The 19,642-nt window shown below is 37.1% G+C and overlaps 1 protein-coding gene across 3 annotated transcripts in view; it reads right to left on the bottom strand.

Annotated features, from left to right (window-relative positions):
- LOC121861834 (alpha-tubulin N-acetyltransferase-like) overlaps nt 1-16,476 on the bottom strand; it is a 33,047-nt gene extending 16,571 nt beyond the window's left edge. The window contains exons 1-7 of one of the 3 annotated variants that reach the window (XM_042359735.1): nt 16,244-16,476; nt 9,809-9,958; nt 8,367-8,538; nt 7,320-7,467; nt 7,024-7,183; nt 6,816-6,894; nt 1,062-1,267 (exon numbers count right to left, since the gene is read on the bottom strand). In XM_042359735.1, coding sequence (XP_042215669.1) covers nt 1,062-1,267; nt 6,816-6,894; nt 7,024-7,183; nt 7,320-7,467; nt 8,367-8,538; nt 9,809-9,958; nt 16,244-16,344 — 1,016 coding nt within the window. In that variant the 5' untranslated portion in view covers nt 16,345-16,476. The remainder of the gene's footprint in view (nt 1-1,061; nt 1,268-6,815; nt 6,895-7,023; nt 7,184-7,319; nt 7,468-8,366; nt 8,539-9,808; nt 9,959-16,243) is intronic. The other 2 variants (XM_042359746.1, XM_042359740.1) reach the window with 2 other exon arrangements.
- Nucleotides 16,477-19,642: the final 3,166 nt, after the last annotated feature.

The following is a 19,642-nucleotide window of genomic DNA, read 5'->3' as shown; positions in this document are numbered from 1 at the left end:
CCCAAAACCACCCTGCCTGCCCCGCTTCCCGCGTAAATGATGGAATGAACCGTGTAAAAAAAAAATTGTCGGTCTGGCAAGGTGCCGCATAAATGACCAAACGCGCAAACCAAATCCGCGTAAATCGAGACTATACTACTAGCCTCAATCAGGCCCCATCTACATCAAAACTGAATACAAAGTAACTATAAGAACTATAACAGGTAAACTATACAGTACTACAAAGAAAAAAAATCCTTCATGACCATACAGAACCACTTTGACATGAGAGGTACTTAATTCTATTCAACAGACCAATAAAATCAACACCTTTGCAACTACCTGTACTATATATAATTATGTTGCCTCTGAAGATGTCTTGAATAAAGACGAAAGCTAAGGTGCTCCGTTGTTTCCATTTTCCCGTGTGATTTTATCAAGATTTATCTTATCCAGGTTTTCATTGTGGATTTACACGAAATATAATTATGTTCAACCTGCCTCCACCACAAATTCAATAAAGGAACTCCAGTATACAACTTCACAGATATCCCTAACTTCTAACCCCACCTCCATGCATAAAGACCTGCAACATCATCTACAACCAACTAAAATTCCACCACCACATATTCATCCTTTGAAATCCAACCTCCAATGTGCAACTCAGCTCTGCACACCACAAACCATCTAATAATTTCCCAACCATCTCAAAACTCAACTCGACAAAATAATCTTAACACGGGATCTCTGGTAAGGGCTGGTGAGAGTTGTAGGTTTCCAGGTGCAATACAATCCTGTACAACAATAACAAATCCTAAAATGATGTGTATGCCTAGAAAACCTGCCATAAGATTATTTCAATCTAAACAAAATATTACCTATCAAATTCTTTATATACATGTATAAATGTATAGTATATATCAGGTGCCTAAAAGAGAGCTCAGGTTCTCAACTGGCTCAGCCATGTTAATATTTTTATTATTATCCACTCTGTATCTGTGTTTTTCTGGCCAAATAAATTGTTTCAATCCAATTCAATTCAACTTAAATAAAATAAGAGAGAATAAGATAGTTGTCCTCACCTGTTTCCATCCACTTGGTCAACGCTGTCTTTGCGGCTGGTGGGCTGTGAAGTAGTAGGAGGGGTGTAAGGATGAGTACGTGGAGGAGAGCCACCCCATGGGGTACGTAGGGGGGAGCCAGTATTTGACGGGGTGCGAGATGCAGAGTATGACGTGGGGGTGCGAGAGTATGGAGATTCACCCCCAGAATTCGGTCCTCGCATCCACTAAAAGATTATGATTATATAATTGACCAGTTACATAACACAGTTACGGACACTTAAAACTAACTTGGAGTAAGCACTGCTAATGAAACAATACAGTCAGACCTTGCTTAAGCAATGTAATCACTGGCTAATCCTCACCAGCTTAGCCATTGTGTTGTTATTCAGATATGCTACCATTTACATTTAACAATTACAACAAGATTTTTTTTGTGAAATTTCAAAAGCAACTGGATTAATTGGCAATGCCATACCAAAATTATCACTACTTAGTCTGCCATCTTGTCTCCTTCCTCAAGACAAACAAAAACCTATGATATATTTACAAGGTATTGTTAATTCCAATTCTTCCATGTGATTGGTTGACCGAGTACTGGGATGAAAAGGACAGGATGGTTGAATGCACAACTTACGCCAGTACAAACAAGATGACAAATCCAAATACAGTGATATCCCCATTAGCAGGAACAATTGGTGCAGAGCACTTCAGGGAATGAGAGATTTCCGGGTAACGAGACGACTCTCAAAAACGGAAAAAATCCCTCATCCCCAGAATTTTCCGGGTAATGGAAAAATGTTCTCGGAAGTTCCAGAAATTGCCCATTACATCAACTCTCTAACCCGGAAAAATATCCCTCATCCCCGGAATTTCCCAGGCAACGGAAAATTTTTCTCAGAATTTCCAGAAAATGCGCCTGATTTTCATCTCTCAAACCCGGAAAAACTCCCCCATCACCGGAATTTTTCCAGGTATTGGGAAAATTTTCTTGGAATTTTCCCAAAAATTACTGTTTTGGGAACGATTTTCCGAGAAAATTTCTTCCGGCTAACGGAGATATAACTGTAAACATTTCTTTGGGGATTTTAAATCATTTAAGTAAGGAAGAAAGCTTATTTCACAGCAGTTTTTTTTGTTTCACTATTTACAGACAGAACACAGCATTGAAAACTTTCAGTATGACAAACAACATGATTATAAAGCTAAGAAAGTAAGAAATTTAATGAGATCTGATGCTGTATCCATGATATTTGTGTGTGGAGAAAAGGTCTGAAGCAGCTAGGAGAGAGATCTGTGCTGGGGACAGGAGGGAAGAAGCAAGGTATAGGTGAATTTTCAGTTGCAGGCCGGCACTTGACAGTCTGTTAGCTCCAAACAATTCAAAATCCATAGTTGTAGCAAACAAGCAGAGATAGAACTTGTATACTGTATCTCGATAATCCAGGGGTTGAATTTTACAGTAGAGCCTGTATTACCAACTTCGATTCTGACATACAGATTAAAACATGTACAGGTATTATCCTTTATTGGGAGATGTTGATATAAAATAAATTAGTAATTCAATCCTTATACATTTGCACTGAATATAATACTGTACCTTTAAGCATTATAGTGTATGCTGTAAAACTGTTAATAAAACTTATGTACAATGATTTTGAGCTTGAACTTAACTTGAACTTATCCTCTTGATCACATGTCAGCTGTTCAGATGGTCGCTCACTTCTTGGACTCTCACCACTGGTAGACACTGGACATGTACTTGATACTGAATGTAACTGAACATGTGTCAATGCTGGTTTAGCCTATGCTCGGAAAGGGTTCACACTTGGTACTGTTACTACATTCAATGGTAAATTATTTTATGAATTCATCACAGTTACTCCAAACAAGTTGGGTCTAACAGTTTTCCATGCTGGTCGTTTTTTTTAGCACGTGATCTCTTGTAAAGATATATCTCTCTGACTGAGTAGTGTTATCCAGGTACTTCAATGGAGTCTCCTTTTGTTCTTTAAAAATGAAAGTAGCAAATCTAAACATTCCTGACTCTCGGTCAATGAGGCACAGTATTTGAGTGTTGGCACCTGGCAGCCCTTCCTTAAACTTTCTCCATTAAGAAACAATCTTTATATTATCTTGGTGATATATCAGAATTACAATACAGTACAGTACTCCAAGTGAGGCCCCACAACAACTTTAAGAAGGTATTGCAGATGAAAAATTTAGATGTGTATTGGATCATCTCATCAACCCAAGATTTTCAACTTGTGGTACAGTATGAGGAATTCAATATTGTACTACTGTACTATGCTGAGATACAATGAGTCTAGTACATTAGTTATCCAAACTTTAACTTTTTTATAACTTTTTAAATTCTAAAGTAAAATGCACAAATAAGAGAAGTACAACATTTCCTTGCCATACACTTTCAAATTACTGTATCAGAAATGTGGACTTGTATTATCAGAGAGAGTGCAAAGTTAGGCCAAGAGTTCCCTTACCCTTGCTCTTACTGCATGACGGGCTGATACATGACACATCTCTGACACACACAAAGTGGATCAAGTGCAACTTATCTGCACATGCTGCACCAAATTTCACTATAAAATTTTTCATAAGCAGGTATCCAAGCATATTACTTGATCTTTCTGCCATTAGGGACTGTTTTTAATAAAGAAGGAACTCATGCAAGTCTTTACACTTCATAATACTTACAGGAAGGCTGCTCTTCATTTTCACCGATTTACTGCCTTCTAATATGTAACTCTTTAAAATAAAGGGGAACCCTTTGAAAAGCACTTCAGCATCCACAACACACTGTAACCTCATGTGCATTGTATCAATCTTAACAGCAGAGTAACACTGACACTGAGTAACTGCAAGTTTTGATGATACAATACACTTTTGCAGTCAGGATCATTCAACATTTATTGATCTTAAACTAATTCACAATTTAAATGGTAATCTTTTATCTACCAGAACTGTACTCTTAATTTTTTGAGTGGTTGAAATCCCAACTCAAAATGTTCATATTATTTTACTTTTATCTAAGCGAGAAATGCAGTTTTAACTAAATACTTGTATTCTAAGAAACATCTCCATCAAAGCCCATGGATTGAGGCCCAAGAAAAAAGTGCATCTAGAATTTCTTTAAAGTTTCTCTCAATTTACTTGTACATATTTCAGGCTTCTGCTGGCTGTCCCACATAATCACACTGCTTAAATTACATAATTTCACTTGTAATTAGTAATACTGTACTGTATATACTTTGTGGCCCCCCTGCCTACTACAGTATTAGCTCTCCACATTCTACCAGATGATCTTACAGTGTATTGCTAATTTTGTCACTGTGTACAATTTTTGAGAGAAGAGAAAATGAACAAGATTTTGGCACGAGAAAGTATATTGGCATCAATCACCTGATCAATCCTCACCATCACAAACAATGATTCCAATATACGTACAGCACCTTCATTTATTACGTATTAACCACTTCACTATGGGGACGCCATTTTTGGTATTCTACTGTACAGGTACTCCTCGACTTACGACCTACTCGACTTACGACCGCCGCAGTCGTACCAAAATTTTTTAAAATTACGTATTTTCGAGTCCCGACGTTAGTGATTGTGCTGTGTACTGACAACATTTTTGTTTGTAATTCCCTTTAAAATGGCTGGCAAGCTTAAAAGTGAGAGTTTTGTGGTGCTGACAAGAAAAAGAGAGACCCATTTTAGATTTTCTATGTATTATATTCGCATTTTCGACTTAAGACCAATTCGACTTGCGACCTGGATTTGGGTTCCTAACCCCGTCGTAAGTATTTGGTTAACGTCAGGTGATTTTATTCAGTACAGAGGGGAGCCCATTCACAAGGGGTAAATAGACTATCTCCACTAACCCATTCATAATGGGGGATGTCAATTTTAGTCTTTTATTTAGCTAACAGAGGGAGGCATGTATACATGGGATCAAGTGAGGAATGAAAGGGATTCGTAATTAAGCTCTCCTACAGTTCACATTGCTGTTAAACTCTAAGTGCAGGAGACTCTTCATAGAGGATGGCATTCAGGTACATAGGATCACATTCTCTAGTCAGTCATTCTCAATCAAAGCTCACCTCTCACTGAAAAATATGGATGTGTCACCGCACCTCAGAAAATCTTGCATACCTCCCATAAATTAATTTTGAAGAATCAGAGAATTTAAAGTTAATGAATGTTTATCTATAGAAAAACATTTGGCAAATTTGCAAGAATTTTTGGGGTCAAGGAACAAATCCCTGTTTTTCCATTAATAATGATTTCAACAGAGACTGACCCTATGATACCTAATCTCATTCTCTAAGAGAGGGTTTACAGTCATGAATGTATGGTACTGAATAATTATAGTACCTAACCTATCATCAATTTTCCAAAAGAATTCATTGTATCTGAAGAAGAGTGGAAGAAGCGATCAATGCCAAAAGAAAAGTGGAAAGTTAAAGTACTTTTATAAATTTGTAAAACATGGGGAGGTACATTAGAACAGATGTTAGTAGATATGTGACAAGACATATTTATCTGTTGGGTGTGCAGTGCTACATGGCCTATACAATAGAGACAGTCACACAGTAACTTGGTTAAATACCCTTTCATCAAAAACATATACTGTATCTAGGTTTTACATTTAAAGACAGAATTATCACATCTACCTACAATTTCTGAAAAAAGTACTTTTTTATCATAAAGTAACATTAGCATGTAAACCAAAATTTACTATCCTTTTCTTATCATCTGACCAGAACATTTATGATACAATATTCTCCTTAAACCCTTACTTTAACCAACTCATTAACACTAATTTTCAGACTGCAGAGGTCCCCCGAAGTATCATGATTCTTGTGGCAACAATTTGAACTACCCTGAGACATTAATTCAGATCATGTTTCTGTCGAAATTGATTTCCAATTACTGTCCTTGAAAATTTATGACCTGCTTCAAGAACATTCTGAAGGAAACTCCTCTATCAGAAGTGTTTGAAACACTTCCAGGCAAGCAATGTTTGTTCACATCTTTAACAAAAGGGAGTTGCTATATACTGAGCATTTAAGGAGGAGGTTTCTCGGCTTACCTGCATTTTACCAGAAAGTAACTGCCTTATTTTTCGAAATGTTTTCACTTTCTGGGCAGAAATATAAAAGTGATGCTTGGTAAGCTCATGCAAGGTATTTCATAGATATAAAAAGGTAGAGAGTTTCATGCATCATAACCTACCTCACAGCTACCCCCATCACACTCCCCATTTTCTGTTTTCAGTAGCACATACAGTTCATCTGTTCTGTATGTTGCATAATATATAGATGGACATGTAAACAACTGCATGGAAAATAAAATATCAAATAAATGTTAATACATACATATAAAAAAATAACTGTATTTGAGCATGTTGGAAGTCACTTATAAAAGACACACCACGAAACATCACTGCCTGGGTACACCATCTCAAGCTTGGCTCCACCACCCCCCTGCTACTACATCACATGATTTTGTTGCACAGATCCACAGGAGAAAAAAGCAGTCATTCATTCAGAGCAGTTAATACAAATCACAGGCATAGATTTAACTTTTTTACGAAGGATAATTTTTCAGGAAAACTTTTTGTGACGCTTAATAAAAATTACAGCCTCATTATCATTATATCAACTCCACTGTGATACTGCACCTAACCTCCAGATCTTTCGGGGGACCACTGTAAGAGACGTGTAATCTAATGAAACGATAAAAAGTAATTACCTCTAGAGTCGTTTGGTAGCGAGGCGCGAGTCGAGCAGTTGTAGAGTGACGGTCAGGGCGGCCATGAAGAATATCAACCCTGGAAAGATTTCACGAATCATACAAGCCAAGAGATACACTTCTTGATTACTGTACATACATATTTTGGTGTACTTTTATGGCAAGACAAGCAGAGCATAACATAGACACACACAGGTGGACAACTTACATGCTGTTAGCTTGTCGAGAGGAATTAGAAGGACGGCCAGCAGAGTGGCAATAGCTAGAGGTAGAGGAACGTCGAGATGCACTTTGTGAATGGCTGCCGTCTGGAGATACAGCACGGGGGCTACGACTCACATAAGTCAAAGCGGCTTCTTCAGATACAACTGTGGATAAAAAATTCCTGATATTATACAAAAACTATGATTATGATTCCAATATCCATGTTAATATAAACTTTACTTATTACTGTCCTGATATTGCATTATATCACCTTAACAATGTATAATTTTGTATCCTTACTTGGCCTATCAGTGAAGAAAGCATCAAAGACAACAAAGTTGTTAATTTGGCTGACTTGCTTGTAGAGGTTGTAGTGCTTCCGCAGGAATCCCAGGAACTTATCTGAGGGCTTATCAACTGCCATGTGACCGGGTAAAACATTTTGATCCTGAGAGAAAAAAGAAAGAATATTGTATATTTCTAGATCTCTCAATAGTGCAAACAGAGATGTCATTTCACATATGATAATGATAACATGAATGAGTCAGACTATTTAACATGACATGCAGTGAATAAACTATAATATGAAGCACTGTGGATGAATGTGGATGCTAAGACCTACCATATTATCTACTGTACATTTTGAAAACTGAGGAAAAGAGCACGTGTGTGTGTGTGTGTGTGTGTGGATACTGCATTTCTACTTGTTGTCTGGTCCCTCTCTTGTTGCTTTACATAAATTTTTTGCACCATTCACCCTATTATTTTCCCAATCTTCTCTTGGGACTTCTCTACCTCTTGATCCTCTCCACACAAAAGTTGCAAGAGGAGTAAAAACACAAAACATTTATTACTTGTGGGCGATTCCAAATTGTGCCTAGAGAAACTGATTTAATAGATATATCTATCACTCTACTACATATGTCCTGAATTTTGGGGAGACAACAATTTATCCATTTGTATGTGTGTAATTTGTAGTTTAGATGATCATGAAACTGATATTTTCTGAATTCTCACAAAATCAGTCCAGTTTACTTGGCCAGGCTGTACTGATACCACAAGGTTCATTTAGACTCTTACCCATAAAAACTGTAAAATGCTGAACTGTTACTGATCAGAACAGTAATATTAGATTAATATATAAAACATTGTCTGTGGTCATCCTGTTTACATTATAGTATCCCTCCATACAGTAATGTTGGATTTACAGTACTTTTATAATCTAATCCTTAAATAACAGCTAAGGTTTTCCTACTCTGCCCCCATATGTGCACAAATGAAACACAAAGAACGTAAAAAGATCCACTGACAATGGCCGCCATCCTTACAGCAACAACTTTTTCTTACCCGCAGCATATAATCAAACAGCCTTCTGCCATAGCCTCTGCGCTGTCGTGACTCATGAATATAAAAATCTAAGACACAGAGAGGAGCACACTCCTTTGTCCGCTGTGAAGTATCCAGAAGGAAGAGCTTCTTGCGGCCAATCTTAAGCATACCAACAAGAAGACACTGTCCTCTGCAAATAAAGCCATCACATATTGTAAAATCTGTATTAACACCACTGAACTCCCTCTGTGAACCCAGACTGCAGATTGGTAATATTAAATTTATTATAACATATTTACACAATAATTTTTACAATACTATTAGCTTTTTATAAGGATTAGCATCATCTTAGATCTTAAACACATCAGCATATTGTATAGTATATGTCTGTCTTGTCTGTATCATTTTTGTGTGTGTATTATATCCAACAATAAAAGAAATTCAAGATAAGAAAAAAACTTGGTTCAGGTACTGTATATGAAGATGCCAGAGAATTACTCTCAGGATAAAACTTCTGGGAGGTGAAAGATCAAGGATAAAAATTAAACAAAATGAATTCAAACCTTAGATCAGCGGTTCTTAACCGGGGGGGCCTGAGTAATTTCCAGGGGGAGGGGGGAGATGAACCCAGAGCAAAAATAAGGAAGGGCCTTAACAGGTGTGTATGTCCTTACTTGGATTTTCGTGGGGTGTCGTCTCGCTCCCCACAGATACTTCAAAATGTCGTAAATGGTAACTAAGTCAATCAAAACATATAATTCCAATAAAGTGACTGAATTAAGGTAGTAATAATGTTGGAAAGTGTACGTCAAGCTGTTCGGATTCTGACAATGTTTGGATGCACGTATCTTTGTGAGGCTGCATTTTCTGCGCTGGTTGATGTCAACACCAAATACGGAAACAAGCTGAATGTTGAAGTGGACTTGCACTGTGCTCTCTCTGGCACGCGGCCACGTATTCGGGAACTGGTAGCTCAGAAGCAGTGTCAAAAATCTCACTAAATGTGTTCTCACTAAATATGTTGTGTATTTGCGAGGTGCTTATACAGACTCTTTTGAATAATTAAAGTTATTAAAGTAACGAATGAAAAACTAGTTTCTCAATTTTCCCATTTAATTCAAGAGGAAATTGTTTTAGAAATTTCAGATTTAGAATTTTATATGAAGGAAGGAGGGGGGCGTGAAGATGAGGACCAACTGCTATAGGGGGCACGACCCTAAAAAGGTTAAGAAACACTGCCTTCGATAATAATGTAATTTGTGAAAGCAGGTATACTGTACTTTAAATTTAATGTAGCATATTAAACTTAGTCTGGAGAGAAATGTATAGGCTCTGGGTTAATAAAGATAAATGTCAAATTACAGTACAGGTATTCAGCATGTGGGGATTCTGGAGACATAAGCTGGGAGAGACAAAACACAACCCTACTGTACATCTCACCAATAACCACGATGACTTACATGGACTCATCCTCCTCCTTCATGAGATACAACAGGTGGTCAGAAGTCTGGAGCTTATCTGCTGTAGTAATAACATTGTTGAGGCCCTGGGCAAAGGATGAGGCCTCTCCTATCGCGTTAATGATCTGGTACAGCTCCTGGTATTCTACCCTGTGGATGGTGGAGATTTACTCATAAGTGGTAGGTTTTGTTCTTATCTAACATGAATAATTTAACTATATGGTATTGTACCATATATTTACTTACTAAAACCTACAGTAGGTCACTGAGAAAATAATACAGTAGTATGGAATGGTTGATAGCATATACATGTACAGTCACGAACAAAACTTCTGTCACCTCTTCCGCTGTTCCATGAACCCTGAGATTCAGACTCATGAATCTGAAGCAGTGTCTACTGCTTCAGATTTATGAGTCTGAATCCCGGGGTTCATGGAGCAGTAAAAGAGACAACAGGATTTGTTTGTTTGTGACTATACATATCCTGTACTGTATATGCTACATAAAAATAAACATTTAATGGCAATTTTAAATTACAAATATCTATCTACAAAATCTATCTTGATGAAGTTAGAGAAAAAAATAAAAAGCACTTTAAAGGCATGATGGAAGTGATTGAAACAATAAGATCAGGTAATTAGGAGAGAACAAAATTGAGATACTGTACAATGGAGGAGAAGACAGTTACAAAAAGAGGAAGTAAAGCAAAGAATAAAAAAACAATTAAAAAAGGTGTATAGTGTTTGAAAGACAAAAAACAGTAGTACAGTACAGCAACTTAATATTATAAGGATTGGATCACCTGAAGATTAGAACCACCAACTTATTTCACCTCATGTTTAGCTACCCTAACCTAGCATAACTGAATCTAACAGCTTTACCTAATCTAACCTTACCACCCAAATGATAACCTAAACTAACTTCCCTAGATAATATTATGAAGTTTAATCATCAGATAAAATAAGCTGGGGTGTTTAATCATCAGTTAAAATAAGCTGGGGGTGTTTAATCTTCAGATATAATAAGCTGGAGCGTTTAATCTTCAGATATAATAAGCTGGAGTGTTTAATCTTCAGATAAAATAAGCTGGGGTGTTTAATCTTCAGATAATCCAAATATGCTGTGACAGTAAATTGACTAAAGAGTAAAGAGACTCATTAACCTCACTGATCTATGGACTTTTAATAAACCTAAAGACGCCTCTCGTGAATAATTGACACAGGCCAGTGGTTCTTTAGAGGCTATAATTGTGTGATACAGCCATGATAGTGGCCACATGCATGCGACACACATAAAAGGTCCCCCCCCCCCTCATCTGTATTGATTACCTTAACTTCATTGCAGGGGGCCTGACTCCTGACTAGGAATGTGGTGCATTACTTCCTAGTTAATGGTAAAGGAGAGGGAAATGAAAGAGAAAAGAAGATAGAGTAAGTGATAAAACTGCAAAGAAAAGGGCAAAGAATGATGATAAAAGAGGAGAAATATGAAAACCAAAATTATAACCATACACTGTACAATACAGGAAATAAAGAGGAAAAACACATAAAGAACAGAACAGATAATGGGACAAAGACTGACAATGAAACAGAACCTAGAAAATAGAAGAGTACAAATAACCTTATGTAAATTTACATACCGTAACTTGTATACATGTATATCAATAGACCCGATATACAGGCAGGCTAATACTAATCACAGGTTACAACAAAGTGTAAAAATGCTTTAGATCCGGTCAGTGATCTAGACAGGACCCCCCCCCTCCCCATTGCATGTGAGACACCAGGCACGTGGCAAGCACCACCGGCTATAATCAATGCTGGGCAAACATGACTGGACTTGGGGAAATACAACATACTGGTACCACTGGCACAAAATTTTTATTCACCAAGTAAACCACAAATCTAATGATTAATTCTTGAACACCACCAGTACTACTGTACAGTAATACCACAGTTGGCATAAGCTAATGATATATATATATATATATATATATATATATATATATATATATATATATATATATATATATATATATATATATATATATATATATATATATATATATATATATATATATATATATATATATATATATATATATATATATATATATATATATATATATATATATATATCCTAAATCAAAATTATATATACCGTATTGTAATAGCTTCTCCAAATTCATGGAATGCACATAAAAACTACAGAGGAAAGTGATGTGTACAGGAAGGTAAAACAAAATGAATCATGATAGTCACAAAGAATGTACCTTGTACAGTAATGTGAAATGAATATGGATTCATACAAGAAAATACTATACAGTGCAGTACAGTTTATACCTGGTGTAGACAGGAACATACTGTACACAAGTTAATTCCTTTGGGGAGGGGAGGCTGAACCCCCAAGGGAAATGCTGTGATATTTCAGGGGAAGGGGTGTAGGGGGTCAGCTAATATGTACATAGAATAGCATATTACACTTACAGCTACCTACAGTATATACAGTACTGTACTATAATGTCACATTAAATAAAGTTGAAAATGGAAAATTTCAGTGTTAGCTGGCTTCTATACTTATGAGTCATCTTAGTCTCTAGAATGCCTCATAAGTTTAAAAGTCAGCTAACATTGTACTGTATTATACAATACATAAAAGGGAGTAAATAACAGCTATTTACCTAACCCCATAGGTGTCATAAAGGATTCCACTCCCTAGCTTGGCCAGATTATCTCTAGAAGAGCAAACAGATCAAAGGAAGGCCTCATGGACACAAAGCCCTCACATGAATGTCCTTGCAGGGCCCAAAAATATTTGAAAGAAGTGCCAGCTGGTATAAAACAATACCAACCCTGATATCCAGAGAACTGCACACCCAGCATAACCCAAATGAAATGACCTCATCAAATTGATTAAAAGAAACATGGAAAATTCATTCAAACAATTGGAAAAAAGAAGGCAAGGACACTAAACCATATTTCAACCTACCTGCTAAGTCAAGGAAGGAGAAAAACATGCTCAAGGAAGAGGGAATCCAAACCCGGGCAAGCGAAAATGAATAATCAATGTAAAAATCCATCGTCACCATATTTTTACAATAACTAAACCATCCTAACAACAATTGGGAATAGGAATGATTCTAGTTGTTCCAATTCAGGGAAAATGCATCCACCCTCAATGAACCCTCATGAGGAATGGGCGACTCAAATGACAGGAGACAGCCATCATAAACTTCACCAGATTCCAAGGTAAAGAATCCGTAAAAAGATTCTGGAACACCAACTCGTGAGAAGCACCAACTTTAGAAAAAATATAATTATGGGCAGAATTTCAAAACTCTTACTTTGGATTTTCCCAATTTTTTGTTAAAGAGTAATACCGGTACTGTCCATGAGCATGTGGACCCCATGTTTGTGCTTCTGTAGACAAACACTTCCCAGCAACCAACTGAATGCTAAGTGACTGAACACTTCCCAGAAACCAATCCATACCTTACCTAACTAAACCTACCTAACCAACATAAATTAACCTACCTAACCATCATAAATTAACCTACCAAACTTTAACTAAAATAACACCGATACACTGTACTTCCAAATCATATACTGTAAAGTAATGTATAAAGGGCACTGGGAACTAGTGCATCGACAAAGACTCATATTAAGAACGAAAATTATGAAAGCTGTAATTCCTCCATTATTTCTGGGCATTCTAGAAGCAAGAAATAAGTTTTCTTCTCGTGAGTCAGTATTCCAGACTACAGTATTACCCAACATACAAAGGCACAGATCTCTAGAAACTTCCCCTAAAGGAGGAGGGGGCCCATAGGAACCATAGCTACATCTTGATACAACAGCACGATGTATTATCCATAGAAAAATACTCATTCCCCAAAAGCTTATCTCACTACCACTATGGTTTTACTCACTTCAGCAGACCACACCTAGGGAGACTGTAGGTCTAAACTTGGATTAATCCAATTTATAACCCCTATCTCTTTCATCTACCTACTGTTACCCCTCTTAAGACTTTCTGCCTCGGTTTCTGGGGAACATGTGCTTTCCTATAATCCACTCCACCTTGTGACTGAGAAAATTAATACTCTGAAACTCCTGCACATTAATATACAATTCCTTCAGAGCCAGAGAACAATTCAAATTATTATCTTCTGAATCATCTCCACAATTACTGTAGATCAAAAGTAATTAGTTAGAGAATTCTGATAAATAAAGACTGAAGTCTCTTATCCAGCCACCATTTGAAGGGAATGAATAAGTGCCACAAACTAGCCCTTATAGACTTAGTCAATACAACCACCAGCCTATTACACAGACTACCAGTACCCAAGATCATAAATTGGTCCTCAAAACATTTTCACCCATACCCTCTCACACATCATGCTAGCCACATACAGTACAGTACTTAAATCAAGAGAACTCAAACCTTCCTGGACAGGAGTTAGCATGTCAAAGAATTACTTTGAACTTACTTCATTACTTCATCAAATTGACAAAAGACAGCATTGAAATAATGCTTAACACGAGTTAATCAATAGGTACAATTAACCCTCTATGATATGCGTTCCAATAATTGTGCAAATAAGAAACATTTTTGACACCTTTAGTAAAGTATATGCATAACTGACAACTGGTATTTAATAAAAAATAATAATATTAAAAAAAATATATATATATATACAGTATATATATATATATATATATATATATATATATATATATATATATATATATATATATATATATATATATATATATATATATATATATATATATATATATATTAATTTTTTATATATATATACTGTACGTATAACTAATCAAAAGAAACGAATTTTAAATTAACACCCTATAAGCATCATACCAACATAATAGTATTATTTTATTTATATTGTAACAAAACATAGCAGCACTCAAGAACAGTTCCTCAACTTCATTACAAAATTATTGAACTGTATTATAATCAACTCATCTCTCACTGTTTGATGCATGCCTCATTCACATTCCACTTTAAATAGAAGAGGTAAAGCTTATGACATTTACCCCCAGAAGTAATTTATGGAATTGAAGCAATATTCCTGGAGATACTATTTGCATGATACTGAACATGAAAATGGGAGCGAGAATGCAGAGCCTATTAGAACCTGACCTAACCTTACCTAACCTGTGCATTGTCATTTAATTTTCTTACTTACTATCATCCAAACAACATCTCTAGAAAAAATTAACGATTTCAATTCGATATATGTAAATCGTACTAAACACGCCCGATGAGACCATCACTCATTTCTTGACCTGTAAATAAAGACTGCGGTCGCTCCTGTATAACAGACGATATAAATCAAAACATGGTCGCCATAGGAGATCAGACGGTGCCATAATTACGGTAAATATTTTATTTCTTCGCCTACAAAAAACATAGAGACGTGAAATTACTGCCATATGATCAGTGTCCACAGTGTTTTTACCCTGTTATTTCACTTTTCTTCCATACCTTACCCACTAACAAGTAACCTATGATCAATGGATAGGCAAAAAAGAAAAAAAGAAAAATACTGTACTACAATGTTGCTGCCTCAATTTTATTACTCAGTATCATCCAAACAACAACATCTGAAAATTTTATGCAATTCCATAAAGTCCTTCTGGTACTAACGGTCTCCTCTACCTATACCAAAGAAGATAACGAAGAACTCTTTTTCTAGAACAAAAATTTATGAATATGATAATAATGGTGACATGAAATATCCAGTATCACCCTTTTTATTCACAACAGCATATAAAGCAAACAGTGGCAGTGACTTACTCGTCAAATATTAAAACTTATCACAGTATTTTACAGTTTTAACATCATCTCAAAACACTACATACACTGGGTACATTCATTTAATACATGTTCTATATAGAAAACCCCACAATTGCTTGTCTAGTGGTGCCCCTGTTCAATTCACTGTATGAATGAGTCAAAAACAAGTATTATTAACCTACTTAACATATAAAGACAGTGCAGCTGGTGGTAGTGACAGGGGGAGGATTAATTATCCCATGTATTTTTTCTTACTTTAGCCATACTTGAAAGGTTTAAAAGTTTGTGTATCTATCTACAAATGAATAATGAAGTAGGCACACGTAACGTCATTGCTATATTAAGTTGAGAATCCCGGGAAAGTGTAGTATATAAACTATGTGTCCACTGAACTTCCGCCTGCCACGGCCTTGCTTTGACAGTCAACGCCCATTTCACACACCTTGACATTTAAAACTACATCAAACTCCTTATTTAGACAACATGCACGATGAATCACTTACAACCTCACAATCCTTCATACTCCTCGAGAATAAAAACTGTAAAACGATTAACCAATAACACGATGAAAGTGAAAGGAGGGTAATTTAAATATCTCTTTAGACTACTCACCTGTTTTTGGTTGTCGACTTCCAATCACCAATTATTAGATTATTATCCACTAGTGTTATTTCATCCGGTAATAGAGTCCTCACGTCGAATCGGAATTCCATGTTTAATTGGCGGCTGGAACGGGTGGGCAGAAGATGTGAGCGGGAGTTTGTATGAGGGAATGTTGCAGAGGCTTGGCTGACCAGCACCAGCAGACGACACCCTCCCTACAACAACTGATCGATGACAACACACACAGAGAACGGGAAGACCTGTGTGTCAGTTACTCTTTATTATTTCATTTATTAACAAAGAACTGGTGGCTTATTACTCACTAATTGATTAACTATCCTGTTTATAATTAATTTTAGTGTTGTTTTTTTAATATATTGTATATCGTAATGAGCTGGGTAAGTCAATTATATTAGGTGTAAGACATTAACGTGTATGATGGCAGGAATACCATGCGTTCGTACATCCCACAGAAAAATAACTCGACTTACAATGTGTTATTACAATGGGGCCTTTTTAAATTATATAATATTTAAAAAAGGCGTCAAAGTTTTATAAGGGACCATCTTTGGGTGAATATAGCAATAATTCAGGAGCCGACACCAGATAAACACATGTTAGACAACATCAGCTCATGCGGGCCAACATGGGAAGGATCGATTTTGAGACTTGGTGACTTGGTAAGACAACCTGGGAAGAAAATTGCACTTGTGTCGCAGTGCACAAGAGGTATGCGTACACTGGGGGTCTCCCTTACTGTTATAGAAATATATTGACAGTTAATATCGAATGGCTGCCTAGACAACATGTGGCTTCCTTACGTGTCCTCTTCGCCACTCTTCAACTTTCTAGCATAAGTTATTGGTTATCCATATTTTTAATATATAGTGAGACGAATGCTTACCATAGTCTTAACTCACGCAGACAGTAAAGAACAAAGAGGTGATCAGTAAGACATAAATTCAACGGTATTCGTAGAAATAGACTAATTTCCAAAAATATGAAGTGACAAAAATATCACCGATTTCTTTTTCCCAGAGTTATTCACTTAGCCTAAATTAATCATCTTCAACACGTCTTATTGTCAAAATGATCAATAATAGATTATTGAGGAGGATGAGTGTTCCATTCTCCTCCCGTGGTGCTCACCCTCTCGGCCTCGCCTAAATTCAGGGAAATTTATTTTTTTAAACGTGTACTTGTAAGCTGTATTGGCATTTATTTACAAGTTTAAGAAAAGATGAATGTCAAATTATGTCACAAAATCAAAATGAGATTAAATTAATTATAAAATCAACTTCCATGTGAATCACGGGGAATCCCTGCTGAGGAAGTCAAATATTTTCTTATTGTTTCGGACAATTTCATTTCGTGTGAACAAGTTGCTACATCAGACACCTTTAGAAAAGGATTGTTCTAAAACTCAGCTATACGAAATAATTTGGAAACAAATCTAAAACATCTATAAATTATATAATTGTAAGTTTTAGAAGTGTGTCGAATTTGTGTTTTAATGGTTGTTCCAGTCTTTCATTTCCAAATTTTATTATAAAAATGGAAGGGACACATTCACAATACGGTGAGGTGCTTGTATTTAATTGTTGTTAATAATTAATAAGAGTAAAAGATTCTTGTGTGATATCAATATGGTGGTTACTGGCGTGGGTGATAGTGCAGGTCAGTGTTGTGGTGCACCACACTCGTTGCTAGGGTGCCTATCGATTTCCAGTTAATAATGAAATCCTTCTTGTTGGCGGGTTCTCCCGTAGGATTTCCCTCCACTTCCCCTTCCCAAAGACCTGATCATGTTGCCCCCCTTCATGAATTTACACTTGTGGGTGGAGAGCGCCCGTCAGCCAGGCTGTGATTGGTTGGAGCTTATGACATATATTATAGTTCAATGATTCTTTTACAATGACCATTAGAATGACAACAGACACCACCGACCAACCTACTGAAACTTAACCATCTTAGGGTAGAGTTAATTAGGTCAACATTGGTTTGATGAGTCTCAGAGATTTATAGGCAGTGGCGAAGAGATACGTGAGGATGCTTGGGTTAGGATTGGCTGGTTTTCGTATTCTGTTTAAGAAACGACCTCCTGTGCTCCGACCAATCACAGCCTGGCTGACGGTCGCCCAGTTGCATGTTGAATTCACGTTCCTTACTCCGGCAGCAACACATTCCCCGCCCTCAGTTGTTCCCCCACCAGGCACTCTGCTTCTCCTGCTGTGACTCACAACAAACCACCAATTAAAAAAATTGCGAAAATTTTATCATACCATTGAGATGATCGTTTTTTGCTTAATATTGGCATAGCATTGTGGCCACACAGGTACAGAATTTAAATAACGTTTCAAAAACGTCACAGTAAAATTTATTATAAACCGTTATTATCATGGCCACATACCTGTACATACAAACTCTACATACATACATACAAATACAATACTAATACTACTACTACTTTGCTGTCACTTGGAATCGAGCATGACGATCATCCAACCATGATACAACGAAATGAGTTATTAAGGATGTCACCTTCGTTGGTGAGCTCTGAGGTGACTAAAGAGGCCTATACGGAACCGGCAGGGTCGTTCACAGACGATGCACGCGTGAAGGGCTACATCTAGTGCGGGAGGGGCGGAGGCAGTCTTTCCGGCGTTGGCGCTTGTCTGCCTTGGTTTGCAGTCGGGCTAGCTCGTGTGGTGCTCCTCTGAGCATTACGGTGTGGAGTAATTGTCTCCTAGGTGAGGGGGTCGATTTGGCACTTTTTCAGGTTTGTCTTAAGACTATCCTTATACCTTCTCAGTTGCCCGCTAGCATTACGTTTACTATTCGTTAAGTGACTGTAAAGTCGCTGCTTTGGCAGTTTAATGTTGTCCATGCGGGTAACATGGCCAGTCCAACGTAGTTATTCATGGATAATGGTAACCTCGATGGTCCTATACAGTTGGTGTCATCGAAAATACTGGCATTTGTTCTCTTGTCTTCGCAGCAAACTCGGGGGATGGAACGTAGACTACGTTGGTGAAAGTTTTCAAGTGCATTGAGGTGCCTCCTGTATGTGACCCATGTCTCGCTGCCATATAGCAGGGTGGAGAGGACCACTGCTCGATATACGTGCAACTTAGTAGATAATTTCAGCTCCCTACAGCTGAAGACACGGGTTCGGCGTCTGTCAAAGGCTTGAGATGCACATCTGATCCGATGTTGAATTTCTTCATCAATGTCCGCGGTGGAGGACAGGTGGGAGCCGAGATACTGAAAGTGGGTAACATTAGAGAGGGTAGTACAGTTAAGCTGGATAGATGGTGGGTGTGTGTCTGAACCAGGGGAAGGCTGAAAGAGAATCTGAGTCTTACGTACATTCACCTCAAGGCTCAAGGCCGAAGTGTGCATACGCAT

This window comes from Homarus americanus, unplaced genomic scaffold (assembly GCF_018991925.1).
Source record: "Homarus americanus isolate GMGI-L3 unplaced genomic scaffold, GMGI_Hamer_2.0 scaffold40248, whole genome shotgun sequence".
Taxonomy (NCBI): Eukaryota; Metazoa; Arthropoda; class Malacostraca; order Decapoda; family Nephropidae; genus Homarus; species Homarus americanus.
The sequence above is the reverse complement of the archived record's forward strand: the minus strand, read 5'-3'. Positions and strand labels throughout refer to the sequence as shown.